At 41.4% G+C, this 18,696-nt stretch overlaps 1 protein-coding gene across 1 annotated transcript; it reads left to right on the top strand.

Annotated features, from left to right (window-relative positions):
* Positions 1-356: 356 nt before the first annotated feature.
* sgsm2 (small G protein signaling modulator 2) lies at positions 357-16,380 on the top strand (the record flags this gene model as incomplete). Its single annotated transcript, XM_034240016.1, is given in 21 exon segments — positions 357-433; positions 1,195-1,290; positions 1,293-1,339; positions 2,780-2,890; positions 2,892-2,909; positions 3,000-3,084; positions 3,087-3,181; positions 3,985-4,009; positions 4,012-4,199; positions 4,201-4,279; positions 4,282-4,364; positions 5,935-6,059; positions 7,903-7,934; positions 7,937-7,984; positions 8,808-8,902; positions 8,904-8,918; positions 9,035-9,134; positions 10,189-10,247; positions 10,249-10,323; positions 10,325-10,361; positions 13,683-16,380. Coding segments are annotated over 21 exon segments (1,579 nt in total), but the record flags the coding sequence as incomplete, so codon positions are not given.
* Between the last annotated feature and the right edge of the window lie 2,316 nt (positions 16,381-18,696).

Below are 18,696 nucleotides of genomic sequence, written 5' to 3' on the forward strand. Positions count from 1 at the left end.
TGTGTATTTTGTATGGGTACCCGGTACCCGGCATTTTCTTATCGGTTCTCATCTGGAACCGAGTTTCGGTTCCCAACCCTACTTGACACTTATTAGAGCAAGTGAAATCCACATTATTTTAAGCGTTGCCGCATTGTGGCAATTATTATTGACTTTGTGAAATGGATTTCTAAGGAGCTAGATATTTTGTGGAGGCAGCATTTAGTCCACCTCTCCATCAGAAAAACAAGGGGTTTTTGCTTGATGTTTTTTATGACGAAATCCACCACCTTTCAGCCAAGGTGGTGGTTTTCGTCATTAAGAGCGCATGTTTACAGTGTATGACAATTATGGTGGATTTATTTTCTTTCCACCAGTATTCCTCTTAAGATGCTGTGCCAGAACATGAAGAGGCAGATCGTCTCCAGAGCCTTTATGGATGTAAGTACAACATGTTGCTGTTTTCTATATATGTGCTTTAGACAACAGCAATGTATTTGCTTGGGTTTAGTAGCCTGCTGTATCAATATCATACTGTTGGCTTCTAGTTGAGAACACGATTGATTTTAAAATCAATTAAAGTCATTTCAGGATAATATATGGCTATAATATATGGCTCTACGCTGCTGCCTGATAAAGTATTACGTTAGCACATGAATGAAGTGTTCCTCTGAATATGTCAAATGTGTAATAAAGGCTGTAATGAACTGCTGGGTTACATAATGCTTTTATATTGTCATTAAATATTGTTTTGCAAAGGAGAGCTGTTTTTAATTACATCATCAATCCGAAAACCTTGTATTGAACTCAATATAACACTACAACAATTACAACTTTAGTTATTAAACTAAGTCAGTTTTACATAATATACAAAGACAAGTGTGCTAAACAAAAAGTAAGTAAAAGTAAAGTAAAATGTCTTGTAAAAGTTTAAATAAATTAATATAAATATTTAAAGATAAGAATACAAATATACACATTGTACTATAATATAAAACATGTATTTTACAATGTATACATTGGTCTATTACTATTCAAAATATATGAATGGTGAGTGCACAGTTTAGTAAGGGTTCGGCTGCTTATGGTTAAATAAGTTGGCAATCACTTGATATCATAGATTTTACTGTATTATCATACCATTGTAATTTCTGGATCTCCACACTGATGCTTGGTCTCAGCTAGGTGTCTGACCATGTCTCACCTGTCCATCAGGGCTGGCCTACTGCCGACACCTGTCTACCGTACGGACTCACCTGTCAGCTCTGGTCAACCACAACATGGTCCCCTCCGACAGACCCTGCGAGGCGTCCGGGGCCTCAGCAAGGAGGTGTGGAGCAAGTACCAGAAGGACTGCAAGGTGGGTTCACCGGGAGGCTCACAGTACATCAAATATGGCAGCGTGATCGACCTCTGCCATCAAGTAGAAGGAATTACACAACATAACAACATTATTAATCGCCTCCCTGCAGCATCTGACCCCCCTCTACCCCCCAACCTACAGGCCAGGGAATTTAAAAGCCAGCATTGATCAAGCCCCATAGATAAATCACCTCGTGCTGTGTAAGGCCGTGCCAGTCTTATTTACTGTAATATTTTATTAAGTGAGGTGAGACGTAAATAATATATATGTGCAAGTTACATTAAAACACACCAATGAACGTCACTGTTGCGCTGGGTGACATTTTCCTTCATTGCCATAAACATGCAGTCGTTTTTTTTTACTCAATTCTAACAACATCCTGCACCGCAACTACTCTCATATGTGGATGTAATCTGCAGCTGAAAGTAGTCCCCAATTAGTAGTGAGGTTTTTTTTAGTGCCCAGCTGTTATGCTGTAATACCTGAGTATGTGTAACCTGTTTTGAATGATTAGCATGTTTTTCAGTGAAAAATAGTGAGCTTGAGCCTGAATGCCACAGACAGGCTAGGATTAGGTTAGGGGTAAAATCCGTAAAATATTCCCCACTGTTTTGGAGCACTGAGAGACTTATAATCGAACATCTGGTTGACATTCGTATCACGGGTGTCATGCTTGTGTGCTTTCTTTCATATCTCGCAGACAAACAACAATAGTTTAAAGTCGTCGACCACAGGTCAAGCTGCTCCAGTGTTACACAGGGGGTCCCCCAGGGTTCAGTACTGGGTCCACTCCTTATCCTAGTTCACCTCCTTCCCCTTGGCACTATCCTCCATCACCATGAAGCCATTTCCATTGTTATGCAGAAGACACACAGGTATACAGTGGGCTTGGGCCTTAAGCCACAGATAGGTTAGGAAAGTTTTGAGTAAAATACTTTAAAACACATATTTTCGTACTTTTCCCGACAGTTTTGGAGCACTTGGAGGCCTATAACGTTATAATTGAGCTTTAGTTGCCTCTTATTAATGTGTTTCTATTTCTCATATTAATACACCCTTCTCTACTGTAGTTGTATAATAATCCTAAATCAGGGATCATTTACTGCTCCTGCAGTCTCCTCTCTCCTTCAATCTAATGGAGGTTTAATGAGTTTCAGTCTCATCACAGAGTGCAGAATGATACCATCGTAGCTATTAAAGGAGCCACTGTAATCATCCATCATCTCCAACAATGTCATCACCAGTAATTACACTCTATTCATATCTTTGTCCTTTATCATCTGTGCTCATCTATGTCTTCCTACATCAGTCTCAATCACTGCTCCATTATTCATGCCTTCCTCTTTTCTTGTTCCGCTCCATCAGGCGTCTTCTTCCTGTCATCTTTCTTCTTCTCCTGGGTTAATCTTCCTATTGTTATTTTCTGTGTATGTGTAGAACTATAAGGAGCTGGAGCTGCTGAGGCTGGTTTATTATGGCGGAGTGCAGCATGACATCAGAAAGGAGGTGTGGCCTTTCCTGCTTGGACACTACAAGTTTGGCATGGGCAAAAAAGGACATGAGTCAGGTACAGCACATTAAAACAAACACACTAACACACACACATGCGCAACTTTTGAAAAGCAATGGGTGTTCGATGCCTTTTTCCCCTTTGCAGATTGATGCAAAGATCAGCGAGCGCTACCAGCAGGTGATGCGGGAGTGGAAGGCGTGTGAGGTGATCGTGAAGCAGAGGGAGAAGGAGATCAGTCGGCCATCTTTGCCAAGCTCTCCTCGGGCAGCAGCATCGACAGCCACGTCCTGCGACTCGTTCACAGAGACTCCACGCTCAGCAACGAGGTGAAGAAACCGACATTAGACCTATTAGACTAAGCTCAATTTGAGTTGTAATTGTGACAGAGGCTGAGACCAATATAGCAATAGAAGCAATGCTGTTACTAGTATCATTCAGGTATGCATGAAATGAATTGTTTAATATCACTAATATTCATATTTTGCACATTACATTTTTCCCAAAGTGATAAAATGTCACCATTTTGATTACTTAGAGGGCAGTCTATCAATAAAAGATAACAAGTGATATTGTGTTTCTATTAGCCTGTGAAACAGTTGTAAGTTTCTGTGGCTCTGGAGAAGCTTTGTGAAGTCTGAGAAACAGAAACCCTGTGTTACAAAACAGGAACTGGGACAAAAATGTTGCATCATGGGTATCTACGATCCATTGATTGTCCCGTGCTAAGGGTGAAGGATATCTTGTCAGATGTATCTAGTAAATCCTTTTTTTTTACCTTTTACGTTAAGGTTTTCAATACATTTATTTAAAAACTGAAATATAAAAGAATAAATAAAATAAATCCTCCAGTGGCTATGGCTTGCTTCCACTCATACAATTCATATTTTGTCAAGGGTCGCACAGAGGGATGATTTCACAAATATACATTCATACGCACATAGATACCAAGCTATACCCATTTCATATATATATATATATATATATACACACACTTATATTTCAGATATTTTAAATTCTTGACTTGAGTAGTGAAATCACATCGATCCATGTGGTGCGATGTATGACCCCACACCCTTCACACCATTTCCACCGCTGTCTTCTGTCACTTTTAAAGTTCCTTGTCCTCTAGGTGTTTATGTCGGTGGACGAGCCGGATGCGGGAGCCAGGAGATCCCCAGTGGAGAGGACGGTACCCCCACCATGACCACCCTGGTTCCCCCTGCAGTCCTCCCCCCAGAGGAGCGACCGCTGGTGGAGTTTGACTCCCCCGACTCGGGTCTCCCCTCCTCCAGAAACTACTCAGTGACCTCTGCTCATTCCCAGATCCTGTCCTGTCCAGCATCGACGACGGCAGAGCACGGAGGAGGAAGGGGGGTGCGGGGAGGAGGGCAGAACTCCGGGGGGGCATCAGGACTCTCTGACTGAGGCAGGCTGTGCAGTCAGCTGGACAAACTGGTGACCAATGGAGGAGCTGCAGAGGGGTTTTCACCCTCACTCTCCTCATACACAGTATGTCAGTTCATACATGTTTGTTTACGACATAAATACACAACAGCAAAAACATAGTTTTACATGAACTAGTCAATTATTTTTCAGCTATTTCACCTCAAGGTGAGTAAGCAAAATAGCGTAAAGGAAAACTGGAAAGAAAACATCCAAAAAATACTTTTAGGTATTTATTGCTATTTTAGTCAATTTCAGTTTATAGATTTCTCCTAAATTCACCAAATGTTAGCATTGGATAATGCTAACATTTGCTTATTTAGAATAACATTTCAGAAAACGTGGAAGAAAAAACCTAATTGGCTAATTAAAGTATCAACTAGCATAGTACAGTACCCGTTAAGCATATTCTGTCCTGTTTATTTTCATTTAACCGTTTAGTTGAAGTGGGACAGTGCACATTGATGAACATGTTTAACAATTAATGCTTCAAAATGTAAATATCCTGAATTTGAGCTTTGAGCTAATTTCCATCCGTAGTCCCTCGCATACAACATTAAGAACATGACATTTATAAACATAGCAAAATAAATACATGATATGCAGAAAGAGAATGAGCAGCATATACAAGCATTAACCACATGGCAGTACAATGTAGCAGCTACAACATATAAAGTGCAAGAGGAGATACAAGAGCTACATCAAGTGCAAGAGGAGATACAAGAGCTACATCAAGTGCAAGAGGAGATACAAGAGATACATCAAGTGCAAGAGGAGATACATCAAGCAAGAGGAGATACAGAGATACATCAAGTGCAAGAGGAGATACAGAGATACTCAGTGCAAGAGGAGTACAAGGATACATCAAGTGCAAGAGGAGATACAAGAGATACATCAAGTGCAAGAGAGATACAAGAGATACATCAAGTGCAAGAGGAGATACATCAAGTGCAAGAGAGATACAAGAGATACATCAAGTGCAAGAGGAGATACAAGAGATACATCAAGTGCAAGAGGAGATACAAGAGATACATCAAGTGCAAGAGGAGATACAAGAGATACATCAAGTGCAAGAGGAGATACAAGATACATCAATTGCAAGAGGAGATACAAGAGATACATCAAGTGCAAGAGGAGATACAAGAGATACATCAAGTGCAAGAGGAGATACAAGATACATCAAGTGCAAGAGGAGATACAAGAGATACATCAAGTGCAAGAGGAGATACAAGAGATACATCAAGTGCAAGAGGAGATAACCCCTGTATTAAAGTGCATTTAGCGGTGATTGCACGTTGTTTTGTTTTCTCAACCATTCCTTTAGTTGACCTTTAAAACTATTAAAGGTCAACAGTTTATACATCTGTTTATTCAATCTGACTGAGACAATCAAGTGGTGACATCATAACATGACTAAACAACAGACATAAACATTGTTTTTATCTTGCACTTGTTTATGTTGAGGGCTAAAAACACCCAAAATACAAAAAAGGTGTTTATTTTGCTCACTTAATTTGTTTGTGTCTGTAGATATCCCCTAAATCTGTTAATAAGTTAGCATTAGCCTCATTTTCATTTGAAACGGAACATTTCAGAACACTTGTGATTACATACCAGTCACCTTTCCTTGCTGCAGATCGAGCTGTTGGACACCGTGGCCCTGAACCTCCACAGGATAGACAAAGATGTGCAGCGCTGCGACCGCAACTATTATTACTTCACCCCAGCCAACCTGGAGAAACTACGCAACATCATGTGCAGGTATGTCAAAGAACTATTTCAACCTTTCATCAGTGATGCAAATTAGTCGCTTTTCGGCGCCTCCCGCTTTTTTAACGCTGATTTGGGTGACTTGTGTAATTCGTGGAGAACCGAAGAGTTTTCGTTTTTTGGGACAAGCGAGCGCCTGTTTTTTCCTGGCCAAGGACAGTTTCCTTGAACAACACGAGCGTAACGTGTCGGTCTTCACGTGGTATATGTCTCGTCCGACCGGAACGCCGCTCCAGCTCTTCACATATTGCAGTATCCATAAGGAGCCGTACACATGCCGCAGTGTTTGCGTGGCTGTGTCTTTTAGTTTAAGCACAGTGGTGATCTGTTGTTATTAGCATCTGGTTAGCTAGCTATGCTAAACGAATTTAAAGAGCTTTTATACAACCAGGTGGAAGAGAGCTATCTCCTGAGAGGCTCAAATAACCTCAGCTCAGTGAGGTTAAGGCACACCTTGATATGATCATTATAGTTATTAATGAGACATTAGAGACTAAATGAAAAACAGGTATAAAATACTATATGACAGTAACAAAAAAGTTGTTAAAAATAACAAGAATAGAGTTTAAAAGGGGAGTGATTTGTAAAATATCCAAAAAGAAGAATCTGCTTACAGTTCTGTTTCATATGGGTGTTGAGATGTAGCCTACCCATAGATCTCCTCATGTTGCTCTCAAAGTGCACCAGATTGATGCTTTTAACTTCAATATTTAAAAAAGAATCTTCCCGGGGGAACATGACCCCGGACCCCCTAGAGGTGGTTAGGTCCCCCCCCTTAAATCATGTTCACATGGATAGGAAACTAAATACATTTGCACACATCTTGTGTCCATATCTTTCTGTTGTGGTGGTCATGCCACACCGTGCACATGCATGCATGCGTGAGTCATGGTGAGATATCTGGATTCAGAGGTTGCTTGTTCTTTGCACAGCATGAAAGAAAGGCCAAATGAATCGGCTGTGATTTTAGTTTTTTTAAGCAGAGGTTGAGTTCAATCATTTGTACGGCCCTCGGAGGATGGTTGTAACAATGTAAAGAAAAAGGTTCCCCACCCCTGCTGTAAAATAATAAAAACCCTTGATTTTTAACTTAACATCTCTGTCTCCTATTGATCTGAGTATATTAAAAGAATAGCAGTTAATTGAAGCATTATAGCACAGGCCTTTGTCAGATGGTTTATTACGCTGTTGTTTTTCTGCTTCAAATAGTTCTCTTTTTTCACCATACCAGTTGTTTGCATCACTGTTTCTATACAGCATACCTTTTTCTAAACACGAGATCAAATACTGTGTAATGTGAAGGGTGTCTTTTGTAGTACAAACCCACAGAGAGTCATCAACTGACTCTGAAGTAACCCTACCTCTTTTGAACGTCTTTCAGCTACTTGTTTTGATTTAGCAGGTTATCATTGGACTGTATTGATATACTCTCACAGCTCTCTTCACTGTTATTTACTGCGTTTCCCTTCAGGAGTTGTTGCTGGGCAATAATAAAGCTAAAAGATAGTTCATATGTTTGCAAGTTACATGACTACATGACAATGCAATTAATGGTAATGTTGCTCAATATTTTCTTGCTGTTAATATAAAGTTCACCATGTAATTGAAAAGCTGCTAATGTGTCCTGTGTGTGGTGCTTCCCACCAGTGGCCTACTGTCACCTGGTGCATCTTTAAGTCAAACTTGAGTCAAATGTCCCAAATTATAAAAAGTGATACAATACAATTATTTTCAAATGTGCACTTATATACATTACTCGATGGAATGTAATAAGTGCCATTCTCCCATGTGCAGTACCGGTGGTGATTTGAATGTGATGTGTTTGTGTCTGCAGCTTTGTGTGGGAGCATTTAGAGATGGGCTACGTTCAGGCATGTGTGACCTGCTGGCTCCTCTCATGGTCATCCTGGATGATGGTGAGCGAACAAATCCTCATCTGTTGTATATCTCCTGACAGAACAGCTAGAATAGCACCTGTAGCTGTTGGACAACTGAAGCTAATATGCCTTATTCAATCATCAAATTGATAATAAAAAACACTAACATGTAAATCAGCCATGAGTTTTATGCATTAGCATTGTGTATAGTTTACAGCAATTAAACAACAAACACCAGCGGGGCTGTTAGTGTGTGTGTATGTCAGTTCAGTTCAAGTTAACACTGAAAAGGTAGACTTTCTTCATTCAGATGATGACATTATATTAGTTAGAAGCTTTATTCATTAACATTGACATTTGATTTTAAATCAAAATGTGATTGCTGGTTAGTTTTCTTTCTCTCTTAATCTTACATATTGTTCACTTTGTTTAGAATAGGTATTTGTGCATTATTACAGATAAAATAATGTGTTTTTCTACATTTTTAGATGATATTCCTCTGTAATAGATATTTGTTGGCATTCAGCTTTTAGAAACAAGGGTGCTAGAAATGTGCTTGAAACCTATAAAGACACCTTTATTTAGGTGGTGATAACAACAGATATTTCAAAAATATTAAGTAAATCTTGAAATGTAAAAAAAACTGATACTCTGTGCTGTCATATTTTCACCTGTTTCAAATGCAAGTGGGAAATATCAGTTTTTGCCAAAACACAACGTGTGGTGTGTGTGTGGTGTGTGTGTGTGTGTGTGTGTGTGGTGTGTGTGTTGTGTGTGTGTGTGTGTGTGTGGTGTGTTGTGTGTGTGTGTGTGTGTGTGTGTGTGTGTGTGTGTGTGTGTATTGTGTGTGTGTGTGTCTCAGAGTGCCTGGCCTACAGCTGTTTCACTCCAGATATGAAGAGGATGAGTCACAACTTCCCTAATTGGTGGAGCCATGGACAACACTTTGCCAACATGACGGTCCCTGATCCAGGTGATGGATCATTCTCTCCCTCTGTGTATGTGTGTGTTTGAGAGTGTGTGAGACGAGTGTGTCCACTCCCACTCAGTCCCCTCTGACGCTCTCTCGTGCTCTCACTCTGATGTCAGATCCTGGACTCGGAGCTGTTTGAACTGATGCAGCAGAACGGAGATTACACTCACTCCTTCTACTTCTGTTACCGCTGGTTCCTGCTGGACTTCAAGAGAGGTGACCGTCACATCCTTCAGCCTCACTCTCATGTTGAGCCTCAAGGGGGGTCACACTGCTGATCACACTCACACAGTTAGCAGTGTTTCAGAGGGGAAAGCTGCAGGTGTTCGCGTGCCCGTCGTACTGCACTTCACAGTGTTTGCTTTAGGCGTTGACACAGAGGGGGCAGGGGCACACCTGTGGCATGCTCTGGCTGGCAGGAGCAGTGGAACGTAACCAATACCTCACGTTTATCAATCAAATGTTATTTATCTGGCCATATATTACAATTACACATTTGTCTCAGTGCTTGAGTCCAATTCTGAGGTTCTTTACATGTGTTCTTTATGCTTTCACTTTCCTACACCTCTGAGCAAAATGTTGTCCTATAGTAATACAACATATATGACACATATGAAAAATCTGTTTATTGTCATTTTGACCTCATAGCAGCAACATTACACCTTTTACCATATCTTATATGTCTACAGCCTATATCTGTAGAATACATTACAGAAACTAAAAAAGGTGTAATATCGTTTTGAATATCCAGCGCTTGTTTCTTAACCTTTTACTCTCTTGAATAAAAGCCAAAAATGACCTTTTTAAAATGACCTTTATATATGAAAACATTTGATAATTTGATAATTGATAATGGTTATAGAAATATATGAATGGCCATGATTTGTCCTTAGATGCTGACAACCTTTTCACAGCTGGAAGGCATAACCTGCCTATGATCTATTTTTTGCACCTAAATATTTAGATTTGATGACTTTTGTACTTTTACTTAAGTACACATGTGCATACCTTTTATGTGTAACAGAGTATTTATGTAATGCTGTATTGCTACGGTTTACTTTAGTAACAGCCCCCCCATTGGGCAGGAGAAAATCATTGCTTGGCAGCAAAAAAAAGAGGTAACATGTATTCATCCAGTTGAGGTCGTGAGATCTCTTAATGCCTTTATCAGTAGCAGTGCATGTTTTATTTGTTGCTGGTTCTGTTACCATTGGACTAAGTCGTAATTAACATTAATCAATAAAATCCATTTCCCCCCCCCCCCGCCCAGAGCTCCTGTACGAGGATGTGTTTGCTGTGTGGGAGGTGATCTGGGTGGCTTCCAGGATTTCCTTCCTCGCAGCACTTCGTCCTCTTTCTGGCCTTGGCCCTGGTCACAGTGTACCGTGAGATCATCAGGGACAACAAACATGGACTTCACTGACATCATTAAGTTCTTCAATGGTAAGTTAAGTGTGTAGTTAATAGTGTTGATCTTATTTCTCACTATCCTGACGTGGCTGCCATCAGACATTTGGCTCTCCACCAGTTATATTCTGTTATATTCTGTGTAACAATTACAAATGAATTAAGTCGGCACGGCGGCCCACATTGAAAATGACTTAGGCCTACCTTTGATGATCAAATCACTCAAACACAAAGTCCATCCTCCTGTCCTTTTGGATGAAGCACTTGCTTCAGCTGATCCTTTGCCACTCAATCTTGAAAATGACTCTGTTAATAATTTCGGAACGATGTCATCACTATCACTGAAGTGAGCCATCATGAACGAATGTATGCTAATTATAAATCTATCGATCATAAATCTATCGTTTAGATTTATGATTCGAAAATAATAAAAGTAGGGTAGACATGTGGATATTATCCGGCTGAACAAAACGTGCATTTATCTAACAGGTTCGTTTTCCACAGACCTTATTTCGAGCTATTTTCCAAAATCCTCTGGAGAAATCTCACTGCTTTCTGTCGAGGGAATCCGAGCGCAGCTTACTTCCGGGTTTTAGGACGCGTCACTGCACCACTTGCATAGACCTCACAGCGGGCGGAACTTGTCATAAAGTCCTTGAAAATAAAGCCCGCCCATTTAGAGGGAAGATATGATTGGTCAAATGTACTGTCATTTGACATTACTCTCTCGTTGAGTTACGCTGCTTCTCAGGTCGATTAAATGAAATCCTTGCTTCCCTCACTTGCGTCGTTTCCCTGTGACTAGTCCCTCCCACCAGGGAAGCATGGAGGGACGCAAGGAAACCACGAGAAGCAGGGAAATGAGTTTTAAGAGCAATGGGACGTCCTTTCCTCCGGAGCGTCACGTGAAGCGACGTCGGTTTTGTGATGACGCTGCACAGCTGATCGTCTGACAGCAGCTCTGGTCCCCGTTATTTCCACAAACACCCCCGCCTCTGTTAGTACACATTTACTGACACAAACATTTGTATCATCTGTTGTAGACCCCAATAAATAAAATAAGAACTCATTGTCAAAAAAGATAAACGCCATTCTTAAAATGTATAAACGAACAATAGTTTGATTAATATTGATTAGAGTGCACAATAGAAATAAAATAATTGAGAGAAGAAAAAGAGATATGTTATCTATCAAAACCCAGTTAGATTAACATTCATTGGATTGCACACTTTGTTTGTTTGTTTGGATATGTAGCACATTAACATTTAAATAGCACTTAATGACTGATTGAATGGAAATGACAATAAATGAAAATGTAAAACGAAAAAAGCGATCATGAAAATGTTTCCAAAAAATGAATTAAATGATTTTTGACCACTTTGTTGTTCAGATATATCACATATTTGTAACTAAATGATACATTAATTGAAACAAAACACGGTATAAACTGAGGAGTGACTCCCGTGAGGTTCATGTATTTTCTTCACTCTGCTCTCATGTCAAGAAGCATCAGATCAGTGCATGCACTGCCTCGTCCAATCAGTGAGCGATACACAGTAAGGGGGCGGGGTGAGTATCTGAGGATTTCATCGGAGGATGGTCTGGTCGTTCCTCGGTTATCGCTCCTCCATGATCGCTCCTCGATCCTCGATCCTCGATCCTCGATCCTCGGTCCTCCGGCAGAAATAAGAGCCATGGGACGGTACTCAAGATGGCGCAGGCAAATCAACTTCCGGTGAGACCGAGGACCGAGGAGCGAGGAAATTAAAATAGTCGACCTGAGAAGCAGCCTATAGCGGGCCCTCTGTGAATGTAGAGAGGGACCAACAAGCCCTCCCGTCTTCACATAACTCGCAGAGACGGCATTTAACCCTTCACATTCCAACAGAAACTGAACAGGCAGATTCGAAGGATTTATTTATTTGAAATATTATTTTAAATACAATTAAATCAAGTTATTTTGGTAAAACTAATGAAAAATGTAACAACAACAAAATATTAAAAATAAAATTTAATTTTTTTAATGTTTTCAAATATTATTTTTTAGAATATCTTAGGCCCTCACAGAGGGCCTAGAGGGCCCTGACGGCTCGCCACTGGTGTTGACATATTAAAGATTCAGATACATCAATGTTTCAGATGTGTACATAAAACGCTCATTTTGAAATGAAGTAGTACACCTCACCTATAAACACTACCACACATCTCACACTAGAGATATATCATTCATAATAAAGTTAGGGATAAATGGTTGTAATAGTTGACCAAAGGTAATATTAGATATTAGTAATATTTTTGGCTAAAAAACTTTTTTTTTAAATAGCTAGCTAAAAAATGTAAATTAGCTAGCTAAAAGTGATGGCTAAATGGTTAGCTAAAAGTGATGGGCAGATTGTTGGGATAGTTAGCTAAGAACTGGTTAAAATGGTGAGCTAAAATAATTAATACATTGTAAAAGTAGTTACCTTAAAGTTTTTGATTAAGGTTTAAAAGAGTTAGCCAAAAAAAGTATGGGTAAAGTGGTAAGCTAAATGTATTAGACACATTGATGAAGTAGTCGGGCTAAAAGTGATGGCTAAATGGCTAACTTGATGAACCAATTATTCAAAACGTTTGCTATAATAAATTGAATAAATGGTTGAGATATAGCTAAAAGTATGGATAAATGGTTGAATAATCAGTCTAAAGTTTAGACTGATTATTCAACCATTTATCCATTACTTTAGACTGATTGTTCAACCATGTATCCATTACTTTAGACTCTAAAGTAATGGATAAATGGTTGAACAATCAGTCTAAAGTAATGGATGAATTGGTAACATAGTTAGCTTAAAGTTTTTGATAAATGCTTTAAAGAGTTAGCTAAAAAGAATGGATAAAATGGTTAGCTACAAGTAAAACACCAATTCTTCAAGTAGCTTGAAGATAATGGATAAAAGGTTGAATAATTAGCTAAATATTATATATACGTACATTGTTTAAATAGTTAGTCGACCTGAATGTAATTGATAAATGGTTGGAAGTTAGCTAAAATAAATAATTTAAATTCTTAGCATTAATTTATGGATAAATGGTTGAAATACTTCAAAGTAATGGATACCCACATAAGCATTAGTATTATCATTCCAAAGGCACCTGCGTGCTTCGAACAAATTGGGTTATAAATATCAACGTCAAACAACAATCTGAATGCAGAAGTGTTATACTGTAGTTGTACTTGTTCCTAACAACCTCAGACGATGGTGGGGTGAAAAGCCTGCGATCTTATGGAAGCAGAGTTTGTTCTTGCAGGTGATGTGAAATCTATTTATTTCTATATTCTAAAGTTCCCCCTCTAACTGTGTGTCTGATCCACAGAGATGGCTGAGCGTCATGATGTCCAACATATCCTGAAGGTAGCGCGGGAGCTGGTGCACAGAGTCCAGTCTCTGATGGACAACAAGTGACTGTAGAGGACTGTGAGGATTCAGAGGGGGGGGGGGACACTCTCCCTCTCCTCCCCCAGAGAGACAGTGTTTCTAGGCCTTCCCCTATCCAGAGCAGGGCCGGGGGGTCCAGGCCTCCCTCCTGCCCAGCTGAAGGCCCTGGGAGTGGGGCAGAGCGCCGCAGCAACAGCCTGGCTCTGGAGCTTCAACTGTTTACATTCACCTTCACATGGAATGCCCTCGGTGTCCGTTCAGACATGTGGATTTGTCTGCATGCTTGTGAGTTTGATCACACTGTGAACACATCCTTGAGTCTCCCCAGTGCTACAGAGCTTGTGTGCGTGCATGAATGCACACACACACACACACACACACACACACACACCACATACACACACCACACACCACACACACACACACACCACACACACACACACACACACACACACACACACCACACTTCCAGACAGCATTGGCTCTATCAATACTGCAGTTGTTCTAGAGTGAACCAGAACATGTTGGATGCTTGTCAGGATGCTTTAGCGTTCTGAGTGGGTCGACAGGGGGGGCGGGATTTACAAACAACATTGTCCGAGGAGCAGAAAGACTTAGCCAAGAAGTTTCATTAGTTGACCAAATGGACTGTGGCCAACCACCTTTTCATGAGTGCTTTCTACTATAAGCATGTGTGTGTTTACCCCCCCTTTGTGCTTTTTGTCCAAGAGTTCATTCTCACACAAATGTTGCCTTTATCAGTAACAGCCCAAGGTACTTAGTTGCACTTTTTTGTGAGGATTTCCTTCCTGGTGCCTGTGAAAGCCTCCCTAAGTTGTTCAGGGGCCGGAGGCGCCACAAGCGGCCAACTGTGGAGAATTCTGGGATAAATTGCAGTCAACTTTCCTGAGCATGGCAGTGAGCGGGTAGTCCTTGTTCTGAGTGACGTGGCAGCAGAGCACAACAGCAAAGCACACGCCGTCCTCCATACTTTGATATAAAAGTGGTGTGACTCTGTTTTGTAGTTACATGGCTTTCCCCACTAGGGATGCTAAGGTCATGGCTTTGTGATATATCTGGTCATTTGGGGCGTTAATTGCCACTGGAGGAATTACTAGTCTATGATTACACACATATTACACATTACATGATTATATGAACTGTCTATAGTTGTCTATTCTTTTAGGAAAAAGCATTATTCTAGATTTAGATGACTTTATAATTAGTCATCAAAACCCATAAAGAGTCCAAGTATTTCCAACTCACTGTAGCCTCAGCCTCATTCCCATTGGTTCCCACTCATCTTTAAAACAGGCTCTCCAAATATAGTTTCATTTTTTTTAAAGCGATACACAAACAAAAGTATTTTGAGTGGCAGATGTATTTGATGCTGTACTTAATATTTACGGCAGCAGGTATTCCCCTCATTTTTAAACTTTTAATTGCTGGAAATGTGATGAGTTTTTGTTCGTCAGTGAAGCTCTATGACACATATAGTGATGCAAAGCCAGAGACACATGTTAGTTGGAAACATTTATTGTTGGTTTGGGTCTTTCCATGGGATTTGTAGACAGTATGAAACAATAACATATTCCCAGTTGTCCTTAGTGACTTGGTGTAAAGGATGCTCACTGTCAGGAAAAGTGGTTGCAATTGTCCGTGTGGAACCTGATTCTCCTCCAGCCTCTGGAAAGAAAACATACCTGGGCTGGGTTGGTCTAAATAAAAAACGTGTGTATTTAAAGAAGCTGCTTTTAATGCCAAACGCCCTCTAGTGTTCAGTGGATCAGGATCAGGTTTGTCTTCGCAGTGACAGCAGAGTACGCTCATGTTTGTATCTGAAGGGACATTTTTGATACGGTTTCCAATCCCCCTTTGTCATGTGACCCTTTATCTCCTCGCCTCCTTAAAATGTCCAACACGGCTGCATACGATTGGTCATCCAGCTCGGACCTGCACCTGTGATCCAAGTGCCAAGAGTCTTCCCCAATCCTCAAGTGTACTGTAGTGATCCAGCTCTCTGATTCGCTAGTTTGATCCCAGGAAACAGGCGGGGGGGTGGCTGTACCTTGCTGCTCCCCCCCACTGCACCCTGACGGAGGAGGGTCTCTCGGGGACCTGGGGCCCGTAGCAGAGCTTTTTCTTCCAATCAGGACATTGTGTACCAAAGCCTTGAAGCAGCCCCCTCTGTGGCATGACGACAATGTGCAATTTCATACTGCATCTTGAAGACTGACTGTTTACTATGTGTGTATAATATTTTTGAAATGGTGATTCTTTATCTACTGTGTAACTTCTGTCGTTTGAAGAAACCCATCAGAGTCTACGTTGCTGTAAATACGACCTGAAAGCCCGATATTTATATGAAGACAGTGAGAACATATATATATAACTTATTTTGAGATCTATTTTTTATGTTGGTTTTAGCAGCACTAGCTGGAGGTGTATTCTGGGATGTGGAATGTGTGCAGGCTGTGTTACACGTTGACTGTTAAGTGTTCTTTTTCAATGTTGTGCACTGACTTCAAATTTCTATTTATTTAGAGAGCCAATGATTGCATTGCTGAGTATGTATTGGTAAGGATGTATCATTTGCCTTGAATGTAATGTATTATTAAATAAGAGTTTGTTCATTAGTGGGCTGCTCTGTTCCTTCTTTGATTAGAATTGCTGCCCCACAACCTCCTGGTGCTCGTGACCTCTGCTCGGACTTCCTGGATTTCTTCCAGGCCAAAGTGAATTCCATCCACTTGCAGCTTAGCGCACCAGCGCACTCCTCACACAGCTCGTACTCCAAGCGCCGCTGCTCCAACTGCACGCTCCTCATACTGCCACCTCTCTGCTTTCGCCCCTGTGGATGCTGTCCAGGTAAGCTGGTCTCTAAGGCCAAGCCCTCCACCTGCTCTCTGGACCCCATGCGCACTGTCCTAGTAAAGGCAACATTACACATACACACTGTTCTGCCCACCATCGTGGACATCATTAACTCCTCCCTGCTAACTGGCATCTACCCGACATCCTTCAAAACCGCCTCAGTCACCCCCATTCTGAAGAAACCCGGACTTGACCCAACTGACCTCAACAACTACCGGCCAATCTCCAACCTTCCCTGCCTTAGTAAAATCTTGGAAAGAGCAGTCGCCGACCAACTCCACCATCACATGTCCAACCATGAGCTCTATGAACCCTTTCAATCTGCCTACCGGACCCACCACAGCACCGAGACTGCCCTGATCAAAATCACCAATGACCTCCTCATCGCAGCTGACTCAGGCTCCATCACTACACTAATTCTCCTTGACCTCTCTGCAGCCTTTGACACCATCTCCCATAATATCCTCCTCACCCGCCTGTCTGAACTCCTTGGCCTCACTGACTCCGCCCTCTCCTTCTTCCACTCATACCTCTCTATTCAGTTTGTCACACACGCTGGCTGCAGCTCCCCCTGTGCCTCTGTCAACCATGGAGTCCCCCAAGGCTCGGTCCCCTTCTATTCACAATATACATCCTTCCGATTGGTGATATAATCCACAGCCATGGTCTCTGTTTCCACTCCTATGCCGACGACACCCAACTGTACATCAGCACAAAACCTTCTGCCCATCTCCCCCCTCAGTCACTAATCAACTGCCTACACACATTTAAAACCTGGATGACCATCAACCTACTCAAACTAAACCGTGATAAAACTGAGCTCATGGTTGTGGCCCCCAAGGCACTGCTCGGGAAGGTTGGAGATCTGCTCCTCAACATCGACGGTTCCATCATCTCCCCATCCCCTCAGGTCCGCAACCTTGGTGTTGTCTTGGATTCAACCCTCTCATTTCAAAACCACATCAAATCCGTTTCAAAATCAGCCTTCTTCCACCTCAAAAATATTTCAAGACTCCGGCCATCACTGTCCGACTCTGTTGCTGAGAAGCTGATACATTGTTTCATTACCTCACGCCTGGACTATTGTAACGGACTCCTGTCCGGGGTTCCCAGCAAAACCCTGAACAGGCTCCAGTACATAGAGAACTCAGCTGCCAGGGTTCTCACACGCACCAAGCCCTGGGAGCACATCACCCCCACTCTCTTCAACCTCCACTGGCTCCCGGTCAAGTCCTGCATCACCTACAAACTCCTCCTCCTCACCTACAAATCCCTCCATGCCCTCTCCCCTCAGTACCTCACAGATCTCCTCCACCCATACATCCCGTCCCGCACCCTTCGATCCTCAGACTCCGGCCTGCTCTCCATTCCCCATTCACGCCTCCACACCTTCGGGGACCGTGCCTTCAGTGTCGCTGCCCCCACCCTCTGGAACTCCCTCCCTGCAGAAATCCGCAACGCCCCTTCTCTCAACATTTTCAAATCAACCCTTAAAACTCATCTGTTCAACATCGCCTTCCAACAATAACTCACCCCCCCCCCCCCACTTACACTTCTGCCCCCTGTTTTATGTTTTGTTTTTTTTATGTCTTGTCCTTGTATGTTTCTTTGTAAAGCGACCTTGAGGTTATGAAAGGCGCTATATAAATTCAAGTTATTATTAATTTATCATTATTAGACCAGAACAAACTGTTCTTAGGAAGGTCATCAAAATGTATATGTTCAATTAGCCCTATTATGCCTTTAAGGGTGTGTTGTATATGTTTTTGCCAAAATCCCGAAGTTCCCTCCATCCACTAGCTCAGCAATTCTCCTGACCTCTTTAAAATAATAATTAGTGGTATTTATTTGAGCACTTTTCTAAGTAATCAAAGCGCTTTACATTACATGAAATTACATATATAATACATTGAATACTGTAGACAATGCCCACAGAAGCAATTTAGGGAGAAGTGTTTCACTGGTCTCATCAGTGTCCAAACACAAAGCTCTTAAAGCCCACTAGCTGTCTAACACCAAATAGAAAACTAACAAGTTTGTATCACCATTCAACCAAAAATAACCAGACTGACACCAGG

The sequence above is a fragment of the Gymnodraco acuticeps genome, unplaced genomic scaffold, assembly GCF_902827175.1.
Source record: "Gymnodraco acuticeps unplaced genomic scaffold, fGymAcu1.1, whole genome shotgun sequence".
In the NCBI taxonomy this organism is placed as follows: Eukaryota; Metazoa; Chordata; class Actinopteri; order Perciformes; family Bathydraconidae; genus Gymnodraco; species Gymnodraco acuticeps.